Source organism: Protomyctophum bolini (assembly GCF_963924005.1).
Source record: "Protomyctophum bolini genome assembly, chromosome: 15".
In the NCBI taxonomy this organism is placed as follows: Eukaryota; Metazoa; Chordata; class Actinopteri; order Myctophiformes; family Myctophidae; genus Protomyctophum; species Protomyctophum bolini.
Window position 1 is genome coordinate 35879573 of NC_137876.1, and position 25435 is coordinate 35905007.

A 25435-nucleotide genomic window follows, 5' to 3' on the forward strand; every position below is an offset into this window, starting at 1 on the left:
GTGTGTGTGTGTGTGTGTGTGTGTGTGTGTGTGTGTGTGTGTGTGTCATAATAAAATTAACAGTTTATCTCTAGGCCGGCTATCAACTATTGTACCTCAGTTCAAAAGAGTAGGCTATGTTATATTTGATGTTGTAAGAATCTGTTAATATGTGTGTTATTAATATAATATCAATACGATTGTATAGCCTATTCATTCTTATCTCCATATTTGTTTCTGTTCTGAATGAGAACTTTTAATTTTAACTAAAAAACGTGTATCCTGCTGTGAATTGACATTATGTATTATCAATCAAAATGTGACTAACTTATTGAAACAAAATAAACGATTTTGTAAGTCTACTGTAAGTAGCCTACCTTATTTGTCAAGTGAATGAACTAATTTTGAAGCATATACTTTACCTTATAATTTAAGCTATAGGGCATAATACTACAAATACCATGAAGCTGAAGCATACAAAAGAGAAGAGAGGACCTTGGGGTATATGTAGTTTTGTTTTTATAAAGCGAAAAGCCAAACCAACAACGGGGCAGAGAGTAGGCTGGAGCATGAGACTACAGAGGTAGAGACTACAACTACCACAATCCACCGCTCTACCGTCTGCCTGGAGACATGGCTGCTTACTGTTCAGCAATGGTATTTTTATTTACGTTCCATATGTTATCTTATTTAAGGCAAAAGGAGGCAGAACAAGCTTTGCTTCGCCTCTGTCTAGTCTAATAGCGTGCGGTTGATTGAATACAAGGCGTGTGTAACGCTTTAGTCTGTAAGAAGACGCCACTAATTTGTCGAAAAGCATTGTCAACCCGAGGCTCGGGGTTGTTCTCGCTGAGCACACTGATTTTTGCACTGTGATTCAACCGCTTTGCTAGCGTGCTAGCTCACCATTACCAATACGATTTAAAGATACATTCATATTAATAGATATGTTTAGCCCAGTGAAGTCCTCTTACTTCAGAGTCAGTCCAGCCACTGTCAACCGAGAACTCGGCAAGACCAAGATGAGATAGCAAGAGGGTAAGAGGTGATCTTTATGCGAGGTACTATTATTCTACTGCTGTATAACTTGAGGTCGGACTTGGAACATTTTGGGGGAAAACGGTATAATAAGACGCGCAAAAGGCAGGTATGTTTGGGAATCTTTTCGAGGAAGAGGAGGAGGAGGAAGGTTTTTCTCCAAGTCCTTCGGCAGGTAGAGTTGCGAAGGGCGGAGAAGAGCCACCCCCACCCAGGGGGCAAAGTCAACTCAGTGGCATCAAGAACCAGGGTGGGACGTGCTACCTCAACTCTCTGCTCCAAACCCTGCTGTTTACTCCAGAGTTCAGAGGTGAGTGACATCACATCACATGAACTGTCAAAAGTGAGTGTTAAAGCAGCATAAATCTGTATAACTGTAGGCTATATGGTACTGCATTGCTACTCGCCCATTGGGCCATGGCTCTTTAGTCGACTGGTAACGTGCGTGCCTGGGGAATGGGGAACCTGGGTTCGCCTCCTGGCCGTGGCTACATTGGTGGCAGGCTGGCAGCGTTGTGTATGGGTAACCGTCTACATGTATGTTCCCAGGTGGCACAGACCTTAAACCTGGTAGTTGACAGCTCCGTCAGTCTCCCTGGGGCGGAGGTCCACCCAGTCAGTCGAGCCTAGCTCCTGGCTGGCATGCGTGGACGCGCTTCCAGGTGGGTGGGACGACTGTAGGCTATACAGTGCTGCATTGCTACTCGCCCATTGGGCCATGGCTCTTTAGTCATGGCTCTTTAGTCGACTGGTAATGTATGTTGCATGGGGAGCCCGGGTTCGCCTCCCGGCCGTGGCTACATAACTAACAGATCTCAGTGGTGCGGACTCCTTACTCTACCACTGCCTTGTATTCCTAGAGTTAACGGTTAAACTTAACCTTATTCCTAAACTTGACCTCAGTAAAACTATGCCCAATCCTAAACTTATTTCGAATCTTATTGTCAGTAAAACAAATACAAGAACTCAAGAACTGCCCTACTCGAGTGCTCGGCGTGAGGTCGGCGGGAAGAATGAGGGCAAGCATGTTTTAAGGCGAGAATTACGGTTACCCTGGTGTTGGAGAGGCTAGGACACCTACTCAGTGACTGCCTGAATCTCCTACAATATTTCTCCTGGTCAAGCAGGAATTGCCTCTTAACTGAGTAATATAAATTTGGTCTCGACTCTCGAATGCGAGGAACCTAAAAGTTACGGATTGTAGCATCAACTCTGACATCTGGAACAACTGGAACCATCGTCCACTCCAAAATGATCCATTTGGTTACATTGTTGAGCTCTCAGAGTTACGAATGGATAGATTAACACTTACAGATAGCTGTGAGAGGGAGACAGACATTCATGTCAGTCATTATTGTGGACTGGAACATGAGCTGTGAAAATGAGCCTTTTTTCTGTTCAGAGGAGCTGTTCAAGTTGGGTCCAGAGGAACTGGGATGCTTGGAAGACAGAAATAAACCAGAGGCTAACGTAAGTGTTGTGGAATACAGGAAGACTGAAGTAATGTATGAGCTATTGATCGATTGTAATCAAGGCCCTCTGCCCTCGTTCTCAGCTGAGGGTGATTCCGTTAGAGCTCCAGAGACTGTTTGCTCACCTGCTGCTGGTGGACCAGCAGTGTGCCTCAACCGCTGACCTCACTGATAGCTTTGGCTGGAACAACAGCGAGGTGTGTGTGTGTGTGTGTGTGTGTGTGTGTGTGTGTGTGTGTGTGTGTGTGTGTGTGTGTGTGTGTGTGTGTGTAAAACATATATATATATATATAGGGTAAGGAAGTGAGTGTGAGTAGACAGTCACTCTTAATATAAACCACAATGGAGTTAAATCCATTAATTGAACCTGGGTACATTTGTTTTACTTCCGCAGGAGACTAATCAGCATGATGTACAGGAGTTGAACAGGATTCTGTTTAGTGCTCTAGAGAACTCCCTAGTGGGTACCAGCGGTAGCACATTCATCCGCAACTTGTACCACGGGACCACTGTCAACAGCATTGTCTGCAAGGAGTGTGGCAATGTCAGCCAGAGACAGGTGTGTTTGTGTGTGGAATAGGCATGTTGCTTTTTTAACGACATTTTTGTTTCTATCTCCTCTCTCTCAGAGAATACACTCATTTAGCCACCTGGCAGTGAGAAACGACACACAATAAAAGTGCAGTCCAGTGCAGAGCCAGTGAGCCACTGTAAAGACGTACTGGTTATTTCAAAGAGTTTTAGAGTCTCATTGATTTTGATACTATACAGTCACAGGAAAGTACTTGGAAGTAAATGTATAATTATGATTTCTAGTGTCTTAATTTGTCCAGACACCAGAAGTTATCCGGTACTTAGTAAAGATTACAATTATTGACAGGAATATCTGCAAATGCTAGATGACATACTGTATATTATGGCATGTTTGTGTGAAGTCTGTTCTACTGATTCGTCTTCTTGTAGGAGGACTTCCTGGACCTGACGGTTTGTGTCTGTGGTGTGTCCAGCCTGGAGGAAGCACTTTGGAATATGTTTGTAGAGGAAGAATTGTTTGAGGGCAACAACCTGTATCGCTGTGCCCAGTGCAACAGGCTAGTCAGAGCTGCCAAGGTCGGTGAAGGTCAAAGCTACGTGACACTATCTGGTTCCATTTTGTACACTCTTTGGAGTTAAATTAACACTGAGGAGTTTAATACCTTATACTTTCACTTCATTATCCTTCAGTCTGCCAAGCTGAGGAAGCTGCCTCCATTCATGACCATGTCTCTGCTGAGGTTCAGCTTTGACTTTGACAAGTGTGAGCGCTACAAGGAGACTGGACGCTACATTTTCCCACTCACTATCGACCTACGGCCATTTTGTGAACAGGTAACTGACTTTTAAAGTCAATTCGACACATGCATTGATGCAAAAGCATCTCTCTGTATTTGGTCAGGAAATATCTTATTCAGTATGGAAAACATTCTGTTCAAATAAGACCAGACCAAACCAACTGGGGCAGCAGGTAATAGACGGATTGAAGCACTGTTGCCATTATTCATTTATTGACTGTTGCTCTTTGTTGCATCCCAGCTATTTGGGCACATCATAAGGGTTTGCTTCCCATGCATTATCCACAATTGATTGCTTCAGACATAGCAGTTGGTAAAACCAGACATTATTAAACATTTTGTCCCATTGGTCTCCTTGGGATGTAAATTCTGATAAAAAATAGTGTCCCAAACTCCCATTAATAAAATGTCCTTCATTCTGTTCTCCACTTTCATGGTTTCCTGTCCAATCCTTTGATTCATAATGGAAGGCCTTGTGACCATTAGATATTCTGTGTCACTCTCCCCCACAGACCGATGGAGAGGACTCTTATTACTCCTATGAGCTGTTCTCTGTGATAATCCATAAAGGTGGTTGCTATGGTGGCCATTACCATGTGTATATCAGAGATATTGACCAGCTTGGCCACTGGGAGCCACCGGTGAGATGAAAAGGGGGTGAACATTGGGAAAATAAATAGATGGGGAATATGTAGGCATAACATGTTTAAAAGGAGAGATAGGAACTATCTCTCCTAAACTCTTCTGGCTTGTTTATAAAACAACATTCTTATATTTTGTGCACAGGAGGAGGAGTCCAAAACTAAAAATCAGAAGAATGTCAAGGAGGTTCCTGTATGTGAGACACATGTAGCGAAAGATGACCCTCTCTCTGTTCTCACAGCAGTCATAGCCCAGGTATAACATCATCCAACGTTAGGCTCACACTTTACCTGTAATTAGCATCTCTAACCCTAACCGCAAGCACGGGAGCAGCGCATGTTCGACCGTTGTTTCCGCATGTCGGTCTGTTGGTGTGTTTAATCTGTGTGTGCATCCCATTCAATTTAGCTGGTAGCCTGGTACATGCTTCTACATGTTCAGTCAGTGTCATAAATCCATCAGCCATCAGCACCAAGGACTGATTGATGATCTGTTACTCATTACCCCTCCACTAGGAACCCTCCAAGAGTGTGCTGTTAGACCAGCTGGGCCAGAAACTGATGGAGAAGACAGGCTCCTCCTGGAGCAAGAAGTTCAGAAAACACTATGGCCCCATAGGCAAGGTATGTTTAGATTCACAGTCATTGTGAGGTACCATATCCAATATCTCCTAGTTTCTCATGGCCCTAATGTCTCATGCGTTCTACTAAACCCTGTTCTTTCTGCCCTTTGCCATCATGTCTCATGCTGTAGTTCCTTCAGTCCCACAATGATATGTTTATCTTGGTGTCTAATGGGACCAGAGTGGCTCTTAAGGCCAACCCAACAAGCCCCATGATGGAGTCTCCCAGCCCTGTAGAGCAGACCACTGGCCTTGATCCACCCTCAGCTCAGGAACCATCAACTACCTGCAACCAGTCATCACCAGACCAGGAAGCAGAGCCTGAACCAGAGGTATGCTGCGGTGATGGGGTATTTATTCTCCATTTATTTATTTTATGAACGACGTTTTCTTTGGCATGTTTCCATTCAATATTCACATCAATCCAGAACGTTGATGGAATTGGATCCAGTACATGTTGCACACTGAAGAAAAATACATTTACATTGTAGTTCTTTGTGGTTAACCTATGATGTGAGAGTAAATTATTAATCTACATATGCCTCTTCATCTACTCCCTCCATCTGTCCCTCACCCTGCAGGGCAGTTACTGGTTTGACCTGAATGACTCTGCAGTGACCTCCATCAGGGAGTCTGACATAATGAAGCAGTTCCAGGGCAAAGAGAGTGCCTACATGCTGTTCTACAGGAAAACGCAGCTACACAGGCCCAGTCAAGGTAATAGATACATTATTGTGTAGCATGACTTGCGTGATGTGTGGCATAGTTGTATACAATGTGTGGCATAGTTGTACATCATGTTCAATGGTTATTTTGCTCGTGTTCTCGGTACCCCAGAGTATGACGTGAGAGCAAAATGGCTGTGAATGTGGTCAATTGTTGCACAGACTAGAAAGAGTAAAAAGGAAGACCTGAATTTAACAAAACAAGACATAATGTCTAACAATGCTATATTAACTTACTTATGTGTGCAGTTTGTGAACAAAGAAGCACAAATCACAATGTGGTATAACTGTTCGGTAGCGAAGCCGCTCTATAGAGGCTTGATGCTTGTGTGCATGTCCTAGTGTGGTGACAACGTTATACACCTCATTTAGCCAATAGCAGTCTTCATACATACTTACTCAATAACAGTAAAAGTGCTTCATAAGTCACGACTAATTGATTCTCCAAATAATACATTTTCTTCTATTCTATACATTTCTTTTTTTTAAGCTATGACTCATTGACTTTCATTGCCAAGGTGGTTCTGTCTCATAATGTCATGCACTTAGTGTGAGATGATTTTTTTTTACTTTCAAGGGGACAGTATACATGTATGTACAATTGTACATACAGTACATGATACATACAGTATAGTACATGCATACGTACATGGAGAAAAGAGAAGACATTCTGAGGGGTCTCGTGTGCTCATCTCTTTGCAGCCTTGAAGAATCCCTTGTATAATGTTCCCCCTCACCTTGTGCAGATGGCGAAGGAGGAAACTGGCAAATTGCAGCAGGGGCGGTACAGAAGCATATGATTATATTAAATTATCTTTTAGACATTTAGCTGATACAATATCCAGAGCATGGTCCACTGAGTGCACCAGTGGAATTAGCTTTGTCTAACTTTGAGTTGTGTGTGTGTGCTCTTCCTACTGTACTCATACTGTACATATCTTTCTTTTAGTGAGGAGTTTGAATCTACCAATAATAGCATAGAGCTGCGTTTACATCTAGCACCCTCTTATAAGCTGGAGAACGGAGCCCTTCAACCAATCAACATAGAGCAAGCTGGGGTCACCACTCTTGGCTTTGACCGCAGAAAGACAGTGGGAGACCTGCGGTTGTCTATATATCAGGTAATTTCTTAATCTATCTAATAATTCTAACAATGTCTGAATGTCTGTCTGAATGTCACTGACAGCGCATTATCTCATCATTAACTGCACGAATCACTCCCACTTTTCACACAGGCATGGACCATAATTATATGGAGGGCGTCACGGAGCCCTTTGCCCCATTTGACACATTAATGATTCATAATGAATTTATTAGTGAATTAACCTCGCACCTCCGTCCCTTAGCGACACCTGCATCACAGGCCACCGTTATCACCGTTACCCCACTGGCATGCTTCCTCTAGCTACCGCTGCAACACAACAAAATGTATGTTGTATGTATACAATTTGGAGCCGTGTGTGTGTGTGTGTCTCCTAATAGACAGCACAGCCGTTGTGGTCTATCTCCGACCGAGCCACACTATTAGCACACATCTCTCCATGGCAAAAAAAATCTGCACGATCCCACAATCCAGCTAGGCTACATTTTACCGATTTTACCGTTGTATTTCACTGTACAAATATTGTTTTTACATCACTCCAACCCCCTCAGGCCAGGAGGCGGTGTGTGTGTGTGTGTGTGTGTGTGTACGGAGACGGTAAACACTCAGCAACACGTTCAATTTCTACTTCTACTAAAGAAAGAGCCAGCGATGGAGCCATAAGTGCATATCCATACATTCGGGGACATAAATTGCGCACAATACTTTTAAACATGACGCCAGCAGGCTGCTACATCGTCCTAGCTGTTGTGTGCTAAGCTACATCATCAACATGACCAGGGTTGCCACATTGACTGAGAGGGAAACAAGCAACCAGGTCTATGAAAATGTTAACAGGCCAGATAAAGTCAGAAAATCCGAAAATACATCTAGAATAAGCAACAATATTGCTGACTGTCAAACATCATTTTCATGTCATGGACCACTAATATTCTATATATATATATATATATATATATATATTTGCTGTTCATATATTCAGAACGGGTAAGGACTAGTAATAATAAAATACTCAATAGCTCTTTTCCGAGTACCCAAATTAATGTTGGCATTCATTATCATTGAATGGCTATTCAGCCATTCAAGTGTCTGAAGCTCAACATAATAAACGGATTGTAAAATGTACTACATAGTGTTGACTTATTGCACCTGTATTCTTGTTTTGTGTGTGTGTATGTATATTTGTGTCCGATTTTGCTTGTTCAGAATCAGGAACTCTGGGAAGGGGACATGGCTCTGACTGTGGCCAAGAGTCTGCCGGCTGGTCTACATCTCTATAATACTCTAACAGGTGATAACAACCAACACAAGACTCGCTCAGTATAATAGTCAAATGTGTTTATACATTGAATACTTTGAGTACTATATTCTGCTTGTGTCTCCCTCCAGATGACAGTGTCTCCCTGTACAGTGCGGGTATTTTCACTAACTCTGACCTGTTTGTGTGGAATGGCAGAGAAGTGAGTAGATGCCACCCCCCCCTCCCCAATTGTTTTCTGTACATGTACTTTTATGGCTAATAGGGTTGATGATGTCTTGTTGACTCTTGTATGTCTTTAAATGTCTATGAATTGAATATACAGGACCACAATGGAAATGGGCCCTTAGGACTTCCTGTGTTATCCTATTTAGCATTATTGTATAATTACGCTTAATAAAGTATTCAACCAATCAATCAAATTATATAACATACTGTATGGTGTACATACAACATGGATGACTGTAAAGTGAGGTACATTTTGTAGAACCTTGGGTTAGCATGATATGCCGTAAATCCAAATCTTGGAAACATTGAAATTGTGTTTTCATTCATTCTCATAGTATAGTGTGAACGGTTCTCAAAATCAACACTTTTAGCACATGCATGAACAGAAAAGGCATATTCTGCCAATATATAGATATATAAATCCTGGTACTGTATGCAATTTGGGGGAAGTGAATTGGCTGTATTCATGTTTTATCATTCTTGATACTACAAAACTAAAAGGGTCACCAATAACAGTGAAATGTGAGCTCAACCACCAGTATATGGTGGCAGAATCTGAGTTGTTTGCGTTTGCTTTTTATGCATAAGATTTATTTTAAAACAAGTGCGTTATTGTCACAGGTGTGTGGTGCGACTGTCCTAACTGGAGCCAACTGGGAGCCAGTGCTGCTGACCGTGGTCCGCCCCTCCCTGGGGGAAGATGGAGAGGAAGCTGCTGTAGAGAACGGGGTGGGGGCCGAGGGAGAGGGACTTGAAGGCGACGATGGTGGGCCTGGACTTAAAACGGAGGCGAGGGGATTCGCCGGAGCTGCAACGCTGAGGGAGGTGCAGGAGGCCCTCGGGGAGCCCCAGGAGAGCCTGCTGTGCCAGGAGCACAGGGGAGTGAATGGAGGAGGGCAGGGGGGAGGGGCGAGCGGCTGGAGGGTTTTCCTTCCCGAGGACATGCAGCGCACCCTCAAGGACCTGGCACTGAAAGACGGAGACGCCCTGCTGGTGCTGGAGCCACAGTCGCTTGATAGCAAGTGTGTAGTCGTTTGATAGCGTGTGTGTGTGTGTGTATATACAGTTACAGTATGTGTGTGACCATTCAGTTGGATTGTATTATTACAATATTATTATATACACCTGTGATATTATACCTGTAGGTGACAATGTTATGGTGCCTGAAAGCTTAACAAAACACTAAAGTCTAGGGTAAGCTGTTGCATCCTTCTTTGGCCTTTGTTCTGGGTTGACTATAGGTGCTCAAAAACATAATGGAAAACTGGCAGAAAAAGACTAAGGAAGGTTATGCAACTTAACAAAACACACACACAGCTAATGTGTTGGTGTTAGTAGTTTACATTATTTATTTGTATGGGATAGATACAAAATGCACATTTACAACTTGGAATACACAGATGGGTTTTATCATGGTGTTTTAGCTTTTCAGGTGTATAAAACACAAGTTTAAAACTTTTGGCGATGTGTTATTACACAGTAAAAGTATAAAATATAATATTTGTTAACTTAAAATGGGTGTTTTTTGTTTGTGCTTATTGCTCCCCACATCTTTCCAGCTCTTTAGTGAACACAAAATGTAATTTTCAGAGCGTGATACCAATATATATATATAGGAGAAATTTGCAGAATTGGGGAAGTGGACCACTAGCTGATAAAATGGTCTTTGGGTGGTTCTCTCTCCTGCTTGGTTTAAATTTGCGACTCACCTGTAAATGTACTTTTCCTCTTTACTAAAGAGCTGGAGATCCCTGTTATTTATTGAACAAACGCTCTATCATTACTATCAGATTATAAAACTATTTTGTCACTTATACAGCACCTTTTTATTGTTGTTTTGTGTTGGTGTTTTGCACTCTGTCCTCAGCTTCTTCAATCGGAGTGGAGATATGGTTACCGTGACGACACCATCGGACTGCCGTTGGCTGCTGGTGGAGTCCCGCTTACATGGAGGAAGAGGAGGAGGAGAGAAGGAGGAAGACAGGAGGACAGCTAAGGTTCCAGCCTCAGGACACATGGTGAGTTCTCTAGTCTAATACAGTCAGTGGTTCTCTCTTTCTTGCTCCCTCTCCTTCCTGTCTGCGTTTTGGCATTGGTTCCCTGGTTCTACATGCATTTTGTGTGTGCACGTGTGCTCCTTCATGCATGTGTGTCTGTGTTTTACTGTCCAGCTGCTGCGTGAAGTGAAGCAGAGGGCCATAGAGGAGCTCCAGCTTCAGGAACAGCTCACAGGTAAGATACTAAGCATGTGTTCCGCCTCTCCGAACGTTGAATTTAAAAGTTAAAAAGTTATGTTAACCCATTTAGACCTGAAGCCGATTATAAAAACACCTTCTAAATCCTGAACTAATTTTTCTGGAAAAACTAATATTTATTCAAAAAATGCTATATAGAAGTTGTTCATATCAACAACAAAAATGGTTACCCGGATTGAAAAGTATAGTTACGTATAGGGGTTCCCAGTATAAATGGGTTAATGAATACAATGATATTTTAACCAATCTGTATGGTAGAGTATGTTAATGCAATATACTGTAAGTGTAACTAGTACATCTGCAGTGGTTGGAGGTGGCCTGATTTCACTACTCTTCCATTGATGCATTTGGGTGCCCAAAAAGTAGATTGTGATCTACCAGTAGATCACAAAGTCTGTGCAGGTAGATCACATGACATGTCTCTAAAACATATATAATAAAATAAAATAAAAGTGATTTGCATTTTTGAGGGAGGGGGTCAGAGCATCCACACTTGGGTGGCAGTGCCGTAGAAGGATAATTTACCCATATTTGTTTTGAAAGTGGGTGGTACCAGATTGTTGTTCTTGTTCTCTCTAGTACTGTGGCTTTATCTCCCCTGACCAAGTGGGGATTGCCTCTTGCTTGAGCGGTAGATTTTGTTCAATGTGAGACTTCAGTGTAAATATCTATGCTATATTGTTGTCCTGCCTCTCTCTGGTGGAGTAGGTGTGGAGTGCTGTCTAAAACAAGTGGACCGCACTGGGAAGCTGCTTCCTCCAGGTAGGAGGGTATTAAGTGCATTTTACTTGCATTTTATTATTTCAATATTAAAACATTCATATACACAGGGCAATACAAAAAAACATGAAACCATTTATACATTATATTCATGGTTAAATTATCTAATTATTTAACTTGTTAACCTCTTATTTTTGTATCTGTGTTAATGACAGTATGTGAGGAGTTGAGTGTTCGGGAGGCAGGAATCCGACTCATGACAACTCTAGTTTTTTGTCTTGGAACTGCACCCAAGCCATCGCAGGTTTGTCAACCTCTCCTAATTGCAAAAAGAATCTTGCGTAGACCCTCTTTGTGTGCCTGTCCAGATGTGAGTGCACACTGTGGCTTCAAACAGTAATAATTAAACCCTGTACTGACTTTGGTATCACATTGGTTTATGGGATTCATAAACTTTTAGCAGTCAAGGAAGACGTCTAAGTGAAAGAAGGTTTATAGGAAAACTGCTGCCCATGTGTTTTGTTAATGGCTGGAGGGTTTCTGCTTGTGTTTCAGCTTTTCTTGCACTTCTCTGTGGGCACAGCCCCCTCTGCTGGCATGGAGATGAACATCATTGTTGAACAGACTTGCACCATCAAAGAGGTGAAAACGATGTTCATATCTTTTGTGAGCAGCTGTTACAATCATTGTCACTGTCAGTTTAGCATCACTTTCCCCTCCTGATTTGTACTTTTGTCGTTATTTTGCAGTGTCTCAAGGCAATGCTGGATACTGTAGGACTTGAAGGTAAAAACTAAACTGTATTGTGCGAATGAAACTTATTTAGACTTAACCACAGATTTAACCACAGTAAAATGTTCTGGGATGGACATTCAGCGAAAATATATCTACAAGCTCACAATGCGACCGTGTAGATTGACTATTCCCTGCAAAGAGATTTGGTGTTGAGGGGAAAAAGGAGCAGACCCAAACCACACTGGGTAGGGACTCCTTGGGACAAAACCGTTTAAAAGTCAACCACACCAATGCAACTCAATTGCAATGAGTTGCAATGAGTTGCATTGGTGTTGTTGACCTTAAAACCACACCCTACCGGTGTGGTTTGGGCTTAACCCATTCTGGGTGGGAACCCCTTTTGGTGTTCTAATCCTTCTGGACGGGAAACCCTCTTGTGGTTCTGTACAATATTCAAAAATTAAAAAACTTTCATGCTATATAAATATTACGTTTTTCAGAAAGCTTAGGTCAGGATTTAGAGGACTTTTTTGAATCAGCCTCAGTCGAAAATGGGTTAATTTAGAGCCCTGGGAGACCCCGGTTGGTCAGCTAATTAGGGTTTAAATAGTTAGTAAACCTATTAACAATGCACATGTTTGTAATGTGTATTGTTAGGCAACGGTTGGCATTTGAGGAGGCTGGATTGGTGCGAGGAGGTTGGAGAGCCATTGATGGATGAAGTAAGTAGCCAGGTGTTGAGTTGTTTAACTCCCATGCTACTTTAGGATTCTTCTTCTATCTTGGATCAATAATTATTTATTTAAGACCTAACTATATTATTTTACCCTCAGGATGCTTCTTTATCAGAGTTGAAGATTATCACCGGGGAGACTCTGATAGTCGCAGAGGGGAAATTGCCTCCGAAGGTGCTTGAATTGCCTTTTCTCTTGTAACTGTTGGTTTAGCTGCAAATTGAATGTGACATTATTATAATTATGGTGTCTGCCTGTGTATGTCATTCTGTCCACAATGACTCACTCAATAGACTGTATTATCATTACAGAATTGTCCTTTTGGTACCTTTTTATTTGAGTAAACAAAGGCTGCATACTGTATCTCTACTGTCAAGCACAAACCAACTACTTCCAAAATATAAACTTTTCAGGAAATATAAAAACATCAAAGTTAGTATGGTGACTTTATACAGTACATTGGCAGATGCATGCATGTGTCATATTATTATGACTACCCAAATCCAGCTCAAGTGGAGTTAGGTTTTTGACCAGTGAATAGGAGGTTTGCGCCCAGCGGTGACAATATGCTGGTTTTAATTATAGATCGAAACACATAATTTCACTTCCATGTATCATGCTTCTCAAATAAATTCACTTCCATGCATCATGTTTCCTACGTAAGATAAATGATGCACACCTCTAAACTGCTCTAGTTGCCAACGGTTTTTAAAACAGTATAATGGCTTCCCCATGGCATGTCTGTGACTGATCGGTCTCTCTATGTACTCTTGCTAGGGTTTTCTTAAGCTCTCAGTCTGGCTCTATGTGGATCATAGCAACAACTCTACTGTCACTATGGAAACCGAGTTGAACCACAATGGCTCTTCTGAGGGCCAGAGGCTGGCGGTCATGTCAGGTGAAACACACTCTCCTATTTGTTGGCCTTTACACAAACGTTATTGGGGTATTTGCAATCAATTTGAGATCGATAAGCATCTCCTGTTCATCTTTTTGCGTGTATAGTTGGTGGTGACATCTCAGAGCTGAGAAGTGTGGGTCATGTGGAGATCACACATGAGGACACACTGGACGATCTGAAGACTCAGGTGTGTGTGTGTGTGTGTGTGTGTGTGTGTGTGTGCATGTGGATGCAGTATAATTAGATCTTCTATAAACATTGTCACATTTCATGTTCTGCCTACAGTATTCCTCGAATACCTTAAATCAGGGCTCCTACGTTAGAAGTTTGCAAGCATATCTATTTGGTGTTTGCCTTCAAATGATGTCTCTTACTTGATAAATGTACTGTATGTCTGTATATGTACATCAGGTGTTGACCCTGCCAGCCCTACAGTCTGTGTGTTTACCCACCCCTGCATTCCTGCGTGTGTGGCAGTTGGAGGGGCGGAAGCTGGCACGTATTCTCAGGGGAAAGCAACTCACACTCAGGTACACACTCTGGCTATTTATTTAATAGTAGACTAATATCAGCACAGGCAGTGCCCGGTGTCGAGTCGGTCAGATACACTGTTGTCCAGAACCACCACAAAATGCTCTGGTCAGGCTCTCCCCTCACCTGTAGATTCCATGACGTCACATTTAGGCATTATGCAACACACTTCATATTTGGGCATGCCTGACACAGAACTCCATACAGTATATAGGAATAAATGGACACGGAGAGATGCATACAGAAATCTCCATATATGGGCATAAAAGGGACAAAGACAGATGGGTGAAAATGGGTACTCTTAGTCTGATACGGGTACAACGGGTATTGCATAGCTGGGTGGGGCATGGATCTCCAACTTCCATCGTTACCGACTCGGTGCTCTAGTCTACAGCCGGGCACTGGTCTAGTAAATTACTTGCACATACACACACTTTGCTTAATTGTTAGTGATCATACAAAGGGCTTCTCTGAGAGAAATCTAGCACCATGCATGTTGGTTATACCAATGTTTTTTCAAGTCATTACCTAAACTGATTAAAATGATTGGCGTTCACATGGTGCTATGGGCAAAGGTTTCACTTAAACATTAAACAATGGTCACATTAACATTGTGACCATTAAACAAAATCGTGAACTGGTTTCCTGTCTTTTAGGAAGTTGAAGCTTACCAGCGGTACAGACATCTGTGTGCAGCAGCTACTGAAAGAGGAGAATCTTGGGTAATGTACTGGATACGAGGGCTCTCAGCAATGTTTCCTGGTCAGAAAATACATGGGACTGATGGCCAAACAGTACCTTAGAGCTCACTTTACCATCTTGACCTTTCTTTTTTGGCGTTCTCCCAGCCCTAAGGACGTGTTACTGCGTGTCCAGATTGGTATACCGAGGGAGAGGTGCTACTATCCTCCAGAGGAGCTGGTCTGGGATGCGTCCCGTGACTCCTCCCCTCGCTCTTTGCGCACTGCCCTGGCTGCATACTATGGCCTCAGCCCTGACTCCCTGCTGTTGGCCAAACACCAGCCAGACAAACACACCTGGGAACCTGTCTCCAGCTGGGTGAGGAAAGGACAAACGTAATGAGCAGGAGCTGTGTAAAGAAAAGCTTGGAAGTGGCTGTAGAGCAGGGTTTCCAGGGGTTAAAAAATGAAATTTGAGTTTCAGTGGTCTTAAATTGTTTTTTTCAGATTTTCACCACCTTGTATTAATTTTGTTGTGATTTAGTTTTCTGCATGTTTCAAGAAGCAAATTAATATAACTAATTTCTAATTGGATAATTAGTATATCCGCTGATATTATAGTTATAGACTGTGCTGGGAGATATCAGGAAAAAGAAGGAAGGAGACTTTAGAAGACAGCATGAGGGGCAGCTGATTAAAGAGCTACAGAAATAATGGGAAATTAATTTATTCTCGAGCAGAACAATGTGCGTGTGTGCGTTCGTCTATGTGTGTATTTATCTTCAGTAAAACTGTAAATGAGGCCTGGGCTGTGGCTCAGTGGTCCAGGCACCCTGGCTGGTAGTCCAGTCTGGCAGTGTGCCGCGGGTTCGACTGAAGCCCTACACACACCATCTGCGAACGCTGCGCGTCAAAACAGCCGCCTCCGTTATTTTCAATGAACCTATCCCACACCGGCGGCGTCCGACGCGCGTTCACGCCTCGCCTGACGCTCCGATACGCCACCGTTCTATTTTCCAGGCGTTGCCGTGCGGCAACGCCTGTGCCGCGTCGCTGCGCACCCGGTGTGTGCTGGCCGTTATAGTGCTGATATCTGCAGATACCGTGTAGTCATTTCAGTTCAGGGAAGAACCTTTGGAAGAACATTACAATTTATATTACTATATAAATTGTTCATCTTACTCAAAAAACCCTGATAGATGCCTTCCTTAAACATTCTTCACTTTGAGTAATATGTTAATTTGATACATTTTTTTTTCCTTTTTTTTTTACAGAGTCAGCAAGTGTCTAAACGGAAAAAGAAGAAAAAGACAGATTCCCTTCTGGGAGCTCCATTCCATATAAAAGATGGTGACACAATTGGCGTAAAGGTGAGTAAAGATTATTGCGAACGTTTCAAATGTATTGAAAAAGCCTGAGAACGACAAGATTCAGATTCAGCCTCAAATTGTCAAATTGACTTTGTTCTTTGGACAGAATCTTTTGATTGACAACAACCAGGACTTCTGCACCTCGGAAGATGAACAGGGTCAGCAGAGGCTGAGGGAGCAGGGACAGCAACGCAGGAAAGGGTGAGGCCTTTGCTTGACAGATTTTAGTGTTATGTGAATTGTACAAGATCCCTTCAAATACTGACTTGATGCCAAATGTTTTTCCAGAGGGCAGGGTGCAGGCTCTGGTGATGCTCAAGTGGTGGAATCGGAGAAGAAGGCTGGACCAACTAAGCCAAGGAAGCCTGAGGTGGCTCTGTCAATCAATGTTGGTGTTTTCAGATAGCCCTGCCTCTACTGGTGGATGGATAATCACTGCTACCCACAACTAAATGCACACCATAAAGGTCCCTGCACACTGAGCGCGTTTTTCGGATTTTTAGCGTTTCTCCATCCGTTTTCCGAAAAACATGTCTAGTGTGCAACCACCTTAACAGTGGCATCGCCTTGGCAGACAGGACAATCCACTAGGCTTCAGTCTTGTGCCAAAAAGACTGGGCTCATTTGCATATTGTATTCCAGTTCAAAGGTTATGAACTTAAATACCCTGTACCCCTGATCACCTGTTACCCTGAGCAGGACAGGGGAATACATCTCTGGCTCTTGTTTGCGTACCTGATGACTCATTATGTCTATGCAATATTATATTACACTGTGGTTGCTTTATCCTCCCACCTCTGCATGAGCTGCTCCTTTTTCACTCTTGCTCATACAGATTTTTATTTTATCCATCCTATCACAGACTGCCCCCCATTCCCTTCACGGTAAGAAAAATGTTTTATAAATTTACACATTGTCCTCACCCAGTTTGAGGCATATTAAAGTATCACAATTTGGGTTTGTTCAAACATAAAACGGAAGCACCAAGTCACTGTATTATTTAATCTCCAAAGGATGATTTGAAGCTACAGTATAAACACTAATATTCGTATTTGTCCAGATAGAGTAGGTCACCGAATAATTGAATATTCAGTGAATAATTTAATAATTGTGAAGTGAATAATTGAAAATTCAGTGACCTGAAAATGCAGTGACCTACTACACTGAATAATTGAATAATAATAATAATTCCCTGATAAGTCCTGTCAGAACAATACTGTATTGGAGCATAACTCAAATTGCTCTCTTGCCACTATTATGTTCACTGAATAAAAAGGGGAAAGACATCCCTGATTTTTGCTGACATTATTTGACAATATTCTATTGAGTGTGAAAACGGCCATGTTTCATTTGCATGCACTACATTGTGTGGATTTCAGGGAATTAAACTTAAGATAAAATTAGATGATGTTGCTACTGATGCCTTCTGGAAATGTCCCGGCGCTAAGTTACCATGGTTAGAATAGGCTTTATTTTGGAATTGTGATTTTGTTCATACGAGATTTTCTATGCTGCTTACAGAAATGATGGTTTTCCTTTATCTGTCAATCTGTCAAGGACCAGTGCCAAGAATTTGCAGCCATTTCCTCAGTTTTCTTTTTTTTTAAGTAAGTTATGGAAATTATTAGCAATTATTTGCCTTTTGTACAACTGCATTATTGGTTAACATCTGTCATTTTGTGTTAAATTGAGTTGGCATAAAGTATTTTATCAAGAATAAATAAATGCAGTAATATCTACTTGCCTGGCCCTTGTAAAGTTTATTTTAATAAATGGAAGACATGGGAATATAGGCTATTCTTTATTCTCACATTCAATACTGGCCAATAGTGTTCCTGTAATAATGCAAACTTTATCCAAGGGAATGTTTCATTCATAAATGAAAATGGCACATTGCTGCCATTGTTGCAAATATACAATGACAAATTGCCTACGCTACATTTAATAAGACACACCCTTGCTTGGACGACATGATTCATACAAAGGCATAAATTATAGCGTCCCATTTAGACATTCTCACCACTTCTCTGGACCAATCAGAGTTCAGGATGTGTTTTAATCACCCAACCAGAGTTAAGGGTTGAGTTCATCTCCGCCCCTTGTTACAGTATTAATTTGGCTGACGGACATGTGCCAAGTTTACTGAGACCACAGTAGTCTATCAACATTATAACTTAAACCGGAAAAAACAACGCTATTATCAAAATGGTTGATGCATTCTGCGCCACATGGAAACTTATTGACAGCCAGAACTTTGATGAATATATGAAGTCACTTGGTAAGTCAGCTATATAAGCTATTTATTGGGAGAATTCAATTAAAAATATATATCTGATGCTAATAATGATATGACATTATTAAGAATGTAATAATCTGTGATCGTCCATTACGGTTTTGTTATCACAGAAACTGGTAAACGGCACAGATGTTCAGATTTCGAGAAATGTTATTATGATTTATCTCCAACAATACAACGGCATCACTGTCGGTTTTACTTCATCTCTTCGCAGGTGTTAGTTTTGCAACGAGGCAAGTGGGCAATGTCACCAAGCCGACAATTGCGATCAGTCAGGATGGGGACAAAGTGGTGGTGAAGACCCAGAGCACCTTCAAGAACACCGAGATCTCTGCCAAACTGGGAGAGGAGTTTGAGGAGACCACTGCCGATGACCGAAATGTCAAGGTTAGTTCACTAATGGTATTGGAAATAGCCTTCCCTATAGGCAGGCTACACCACTCCTTGCACAGTTGAATAGTAGGCTATGCAGTCTTTTGTGCGTTGGAGTCGTGACCGTGGGACAAGTTATAGACTGCCACGCAAAAACAGTTTAACAGTTATTAATTAATTAAATTAATACTAATAAAAATCTGTATTTTTCAGTCCACTCTGACCATGGAGGGTGATAACCTTGTGCATGTGCAGAAGTGGGATGGCAAAGAAACCAAATTCGTCCGAGAAATCAAGGATGGGAAGATGATCATGGTGAGAAATCTATTGCATGAAGAAAGATAATGAAGAAAAAAATATATAATAATAAAATAGAGAAATCTATCACAGACTGCAGAATGCTGTAGGCTAGCTCATTCATAATCTAAGACAAAAAAAAATATTATACATGTTATACATGTATATATACAATACATATAGCCTACATATACAATGCCTGTTATAATGCTCTGTGCAAACTGTTCTTTTTCCATCTTAGACCCTGACCTTTGAGGGAGTCCAGGCTGTCCGCACCTACGAGAAGGCTTAACTCCTCAACCAGCATCTGTGACAAAACAAATCATCCCAGCACTGCGAATGACCAACAAGGCATTCTATTTTCAAGTTGTTTTTACTTGATTCATTGTTGTGAACTTGAGATATGTTTTGGGATAATCTTTTGTAAGACATTCAGAAACTGTGTCAAAGACTTATTTTTTTTTGAAAGGCCTATAATGTGTTTCCATTGTTATTCTGCCTGTGTATCAACTTGAGAAAAAGGGAGAAATAAATTACTTGACTAAACTTCAACGACTACATGTCATTTGTCTTTCCTTTCTTTCTTTTATTTCCTCAAAAGAACCTGTTCACTGGGGTTTTTTTCTTCCAAATCTGTATGCAGTCCTGCATTTGTATCAAAATGTGTCAACCTATGTATAGGCAGAACAATGTTGCTTTTGTGACGGGTCAGCCCCAGGTGGCAGCTGGGAGATCAAGCAGGGTAGGGCCAGCCCCGCAGTAGCCAGTGAGTGAACCCATCAAAGGGAATATCCTGTAGTAACCCCTCTGAAAGCAGGGGACAGCGAAGAGAAAGGGGGAGGTCGAAAAGGAGGTGGTTGAGGGATGATGTCATTTGCCGGAGCATAATCTCATTAAAATTGTGGTGTCATTACGTAGCAGCATCATTCGATGGCATGGACCAACCCTGTTCCAGTGGAGCCACTGGCATGACATGCAACCCCAATGCAAGGGTACAGGACACAAAGGCAGGGCTTTGGTTATTATAGGCTACAGTATCCCACATTTAGGGGTTTGATGTCCTTAAAGGACAACTTTAGTTTTTTTCAACCAAGGTTCATGTTTTAGGTTGTTATTAGAGAAAGTAAAAGGTGAGTGTATTTTCTTTTCATTTGCTGCTTTCTTTCGTTTTAGGGATTTTAGCTGTTTTGACAGGGGGGCGGGGGCAATCGAACATGGGGCTAAATATGATTTTTTGTGGACAGATTTTGTGGACGGATGTGGCCCGATGGTGTAGTAGGACTATAGTAAATAAAAAAATAAAAAATCGCTATCAAACTTTGTAAAGAAATACATATTTAGCCCCATGTTCGAATGCCCCGCCCCCCCTGTAAAATCCCTAAAACGAAAGAAAGCAGCAAATGAAAAAAAAAATTACACTCATCTACTACATCTTACTTTTGTGGTGTATTTGAATCATATAGCATATTCATATCTACTTGTTTAGTCATAATGTTACATTATCTTAACTTCTGCATGGACATTTGTCTCACTAAAGTGACCAACTATAGAACTGAAGTTCCAAATGCTATCCTTCATCACCCACCAGTGTCTTAACTATTTGCATATCAATTGTTCCACAGGCAGGAAGCCTCAAGGGAGTGATCTTTTATCTTTAGGGTCGGCTTTAGGCCTTCCTGTTGACTGATAGGAGCCATTCTTTAGGTTAATCAATCCTAAAAATGTATGCCACATGTTAACACGCCTGCATGAGCACCATCTGTCATCTGACTAGCTAGCCTTTCCTATTCTTTACATCATGGGGTTAAGCAGGTGGACAGACCCTCTAGTGACTAGAGGGTCTGTCCACCTGCTTAATCCCAGTGTCTAGTCTTAACAGTATTGTCTCTTTAGGTCAGTTTAATCTTTACTACAGTCTGCCTCATTCCTTCTTTCCCATGTAGTGAGAATAAGGGAACGGCTCCCAGTTCATCCATGTGTGCTGTGTCTAGCCTACTGAACAGTATGACTACAAGTGGCCATTCTTCTCAGTTCAACACACTGGCTGCCAAGTTGCTGGCTGCCTTTGAATAGACTGTGGCACAAAAAAACCATGGTAACTGGAGTGGAATTTATTTGGCCTTTGTCCACTGCATTAATTTGAAACAAAATGTGTCTGTACTCTTCACTAAAAGTATCCCAAAAAGACCACACTTACTATGCAGCAAAGGCATACCCAGGAAGCGTACAGAAAGGCGACACAATTCATCATTATGTAAACTAGAATTTCGCCCCCCTTCGGGGGGGTCACACAATCTCAGTGATTTCCCAAATCACTGAGATTTGGGAAATGTGTTCTGAATGGGCCTGAATATATGTGTGTAGGCTGCAACAATGATTTCATAAAGTGTAGTTTAGTTTTGAACAGGCAACTAATGTAGTGATAGATTAATTGAATGGGCCTGAATAGATAGATAGATAGATTTCTTTATTTTTGTGTCATGCACCAAAGGCGCCCAGCCCACATGGGCTTACAGGACACACCATATCATTGCATTCAATATTGCATTGTGTACAATAAACAGATATGTTTTGTTGATATTCCCTTTTTTTTTTTACACAAACAAAACATTCTGCCTTATTTCCCATGCCCTGCATAAAAAGTCTGCCAAAGCAAAAGTACCTTTCCTAAAACATAATTCCAGTTTTTCATAGTCCTCCAACCAGAAAAAGTCTGCACAGATGGTTGTCATTTTACAAAATAATACATGTGTTAATGCTTCATATAATGGGCAGTAAAACAAAAGATGATAGATTGAACAGGCAACTAATGTAGTGATTGATTAATTGAATGGGCCTGAATAGATCTGTGTAGGCTGCAACAATTGGCGTGCTTTGTGTAAATGGCCGTCGTGAGGTTCACTGTTCCTTTTTAGATGGACATTCCACAGCACCAGCGCCATGGGGGAGGGTGGAGGGGCACACACACACACACACACACACACACACACACACACACACTGGGGCCAGCGTGTAGGCATAGTCTACTGTAGTAAATATAGGCGACTAATAATGTGCATGGAATGGATAGTGCATGAGTGTGCAGGTTCAGCGCACACGCGCAATTGCGATGTATGGATAAATGAAATGATTAAGCAGGCAACATTGAGAAGCATGCAACATGCTCGCACACGCGCAATTGCGATGTATGGATAAATGAAATGATTAAGCACGCAACATTGAGAAGCATGCAACATGCAACATGCTGTGTGATTACCTGTTTCGGTTCGCGACACACACAGGGCGATGTATGGATAAATCAGCAAGCAAGCAACATTGAGAAGGATGCAACATGCTGTGTGATTTACCTGTTTGGGTTTGTTTTGCGCGACTGGCTCGCAAATGTTTGGAGGCACGCGTGTATTGTGTGCGCTGCGTTTTCTTCGTGGCATATTGTGTTTTTGGGGGGGTGATGGCAGAGTATATTTTGTTGGTGGAGTGAGTAGCCTACAGTGCAGTCAGAGAGTAGTTCACAGGTCACACACAGGAGCAGTGAAAGGGGGAGGGGACTTGGGATGGCAGTGTAGTAGGCACGACATTGAGGGGATAGAAACCATCCCGGTCGCGTGGTTCATCTAACGCGTGTGTCACTGTGAAGGACTGGCCCCATTAAGTGAACGTAGTTGGCGACACAGGAGCAGTGAAAGGGGGAGGGGCCTTCGGATGGCAGTGTAGAGTAGGCACGACATTGAGGGGTAGAAACCATCCCGGTCGCGTGGTTGATCAGTGTGTCACTGTGAAGGACTGGCCCCATGAAGTGAACGTAGTTGGCGTAGTAGACGCCAACATGACGATTTTGACGTAGGCTGTTGAGGTTGAGCAAGAATAGCGTGTTTCAGAAAAGTAATATTTAAACAGTAAATAAGACATTTTTGGCGAATGCAATGTAGTCTATATGTTTTGTGGGAGTGTGCAGGTTTTATTTTGCATAGAGAGATGTGTGGTGGAAGTGTGGTTTGGTCGGAGATAGAGCACGAATGAACGGCCATGTGCTCATGTACCCCCTGTCTATTAGGTCAGGAAAGTAATATTTAAACAGTAAATAAGACATTTTTGGCGAATGCAATAGTCTATATGTTTTGTGGGAGTGTGCAGGTTTTATTTTGCATAGAGAGATGTGTGGTGGAAGTGTGGTTTGGTCGGAGATAGAGCACGAATGAACGGCCATGTGCTCATGTATCCCCTGTCTATTAGGTCAGAAAAGTAATATTTAAACAGTAAATAAGACATTTTTGGCGAATGCAATGTAGTCTATATGTTTTGTGGGAGTGTGCAGGTTTTATTTTGCATAGAGAGATGTGTGGTGGAAGTGTGGTTTGGTCGGAGATAGAGCACGAATGAACGGCCATGTGCTCATGTACCCCCTGTCTATTAGTGTACCCCCTGTCTATTAGGGTAGCAGGATGTTACATATCAGTGTTATGTATTTTAATATTTGAAGTACGCAACAAAACTAGAGTCATCCCGTTAAGGCCAGTTACATTTTTGTATGTCTCGTCAATGTATTGTTAGTCATCCCGTTAAGGGCAGTTACATTTTTGTATGTCTTGTCAATGTATTGTTACAGTAGGATATGTCATTATAGTACACTTCCCAGGAACGCAACAGGCTTGTACTCTCAGTGTGAAATCTGTGTCAATGGGTCAAGTTGACCTGTAGTAACCTCTCCCTCTGGCCCCATTAGGGAAATGTCAATCTTTATCCCTCTCAACTCAATTACGCCTCTCTCTCTCTCTCTCTCTCTCTCTCTCTCTCTCTCTCTCTCTCTCTCTCTCTCTCACACACACACACGCACACACGCACGCACGCACGCACGCACACACACACACACACACACACACACACACACACACACACACACACACACACACACACACACACACACACACACACACACACACACACATTGAATATTTGAATATAGACTTTGTTTTGTGCAGTAGTGTAATCACAAGCCAGGATGCAATTTGATTGATTGAGAACATGCAGGCTCAGAATCGGTGTTTGTTGCAATAAATAATACTGAAATGAAAATTTACATTTCAACGAAAGGACCTGTAAATGACAACACAAAAACTAAGGCACTGGTGTCGTACTTCTGGTTTACCGGAACGGGGTGCAACTCCCTGCAGTGCCCTGCTTAAGTGGGTATACCAGCTGGGCGAATTATATGTGACCCATGTAGGCCACACTTGTGCCTCATTGTCTTCCGTCCTGTTTCTGTTTTCCCCTGCTGTCGATTGTTCATTCCTACAGATAGGATGCAGTGTTTCCAGTTTTCTGTAGTAGTTTCTTCAAGTGTTCAAACTTTATGACTGGATAGCACTTGATCTGTAGAGTCCTACATTACTATCTCCTACGATCAAGGGTTAGGGTTAGGGTACTGTAGCATGCAGTTTTTTCATCATTTTTGAGGATTTGAAAGAAATGACGAAAATCACTCCGACACCATGGACTATAACCCATGGTCAGGAAGTGATTTTGTCTTTTTTTCAAATCCTCGTTTTTCATCGTTTTTGACCATGGATTATAGCCGGGTTAGGGTTAGGGTACACTAGCATGCCGTTTTTCATCATTTTTGAGGATTTGAAAAAAAGACGAAAATCACTCCGAGACCATGGACTAAAGCCCATGGCCTGTAAAAACGGGGATTTGTAAAAAAGACAAAATCACTTCATCATTTTTGACCATGGATTATAGCCGGGTTAGGGTTAGGGTTGGGGTTAGGGTTAGGTTATAGAATAGATGGATGTTGATAGTATTAGTTAGTGACTTTGACAGTGTACAAATGGAACCGGATTTCAGCAGGTCAAATGAGGTACAGAAAACCGTATGACTCCCAGGCTGATGGGGGAAAACTGTATGAGTTTATTTGTTTAAGAACTAACAATCAATTGAAAAATATATTCTGGATGTGACACTTACAAGCCGAAATAGCGCAGTTGGTAGAGCATTAGACTGAAGATCTGAAGGTCCCTGGTTCAATCCTGGCTTTCAGGAGTTGAAATGAGGTACAGAAAACCCTATGACTCTTAGGCTGATCTCCCTGGGTGAAAAACATTATGAGGTTTTTTTGTTTAAGAAGTAACAAGTAACAGTCAATGTAAA

The 25435-nt window shown here is 42.0% G+C and overlaps 2 protein-coding genes across 3 annotated transcripts; both read left to right on the top strand.

Moving 5' to 3' along the window:
- The first annotated feature begins 602 nt into the window (after nt 1–602).
- On the top strand, nt 603–18062 carry usp40 (ubiquitin specific peptidase 40). 2 transcript variants are annotated; one of them, XM_080783085.1, is made up of 32 exons: nt 603–1327; nt 2420–2487; nt 2573–2686; nt 2884–3048; nt 3453–3599; nt 3714–3857; nt 4333–4461; nt 4607–4717; nt 4978–5085; nt 5216–5434; nt 5666–5801; nt 6512–6593; nt 6759–6930; nt 8118–8202; nt 8301–8371; nt 9019–9419; nt 10265–10415; nt 10569–10629; nt 11361–11414; nt 11588–11676; nt 11928–12014; nt 12122–12158; nt 12765–12829; nt 12941–13015; nt 13619–13739; nt 13847–13929; nt 14154–14272; nt 14930–14995; nt 15122–15332; nt 16228–16323; nt 16430–16524; nt 16612–18062. In XM_080783085.1, the coding sequence occupies exons 1-32, from the start codon at nt 1129–1131 to the stop codon at nt 16727–16729; spliced, it is 3879 nt and encodes a 1292-aa protein (XP_080639211.1). In that variant the 5' UTR covers nt 603–1128; the 3' UTR covers nt 16730–18062. The 2 variants fall into 2 exon arrangements, with proteins under 2 accessions (XP_080639211.1, XP_080639212.1); XM_080783086.1 differs by having other exon boundaries at nt 5216–5416; nt 11358–11414.
- A 390-nt stretch (nt 18063–18452) lies between these two features.
- fabp7a (fatty acid binding protein 7, brain, a) lies at nt 18453–19834 on the top strand. The gene is made up of 4 exons (XM_080783045.1): nt 18453–18601; nt 18834–19006; nt 19205–19306; nt 19530–19834. The coding sequence occupies exons 1-4, from the start codon at nt 18529–18531 to the stop codon at nt 19578–19580; spliced, it is 399 nt and encodes a 132-aa protein (XP_080639171.1). The 5' UTR covers nt 18453–18528; the 3' UTR covers nt 19581–19834.
- Nucleotides 19835–25435: the final 5601 nt, after the last annotated feature.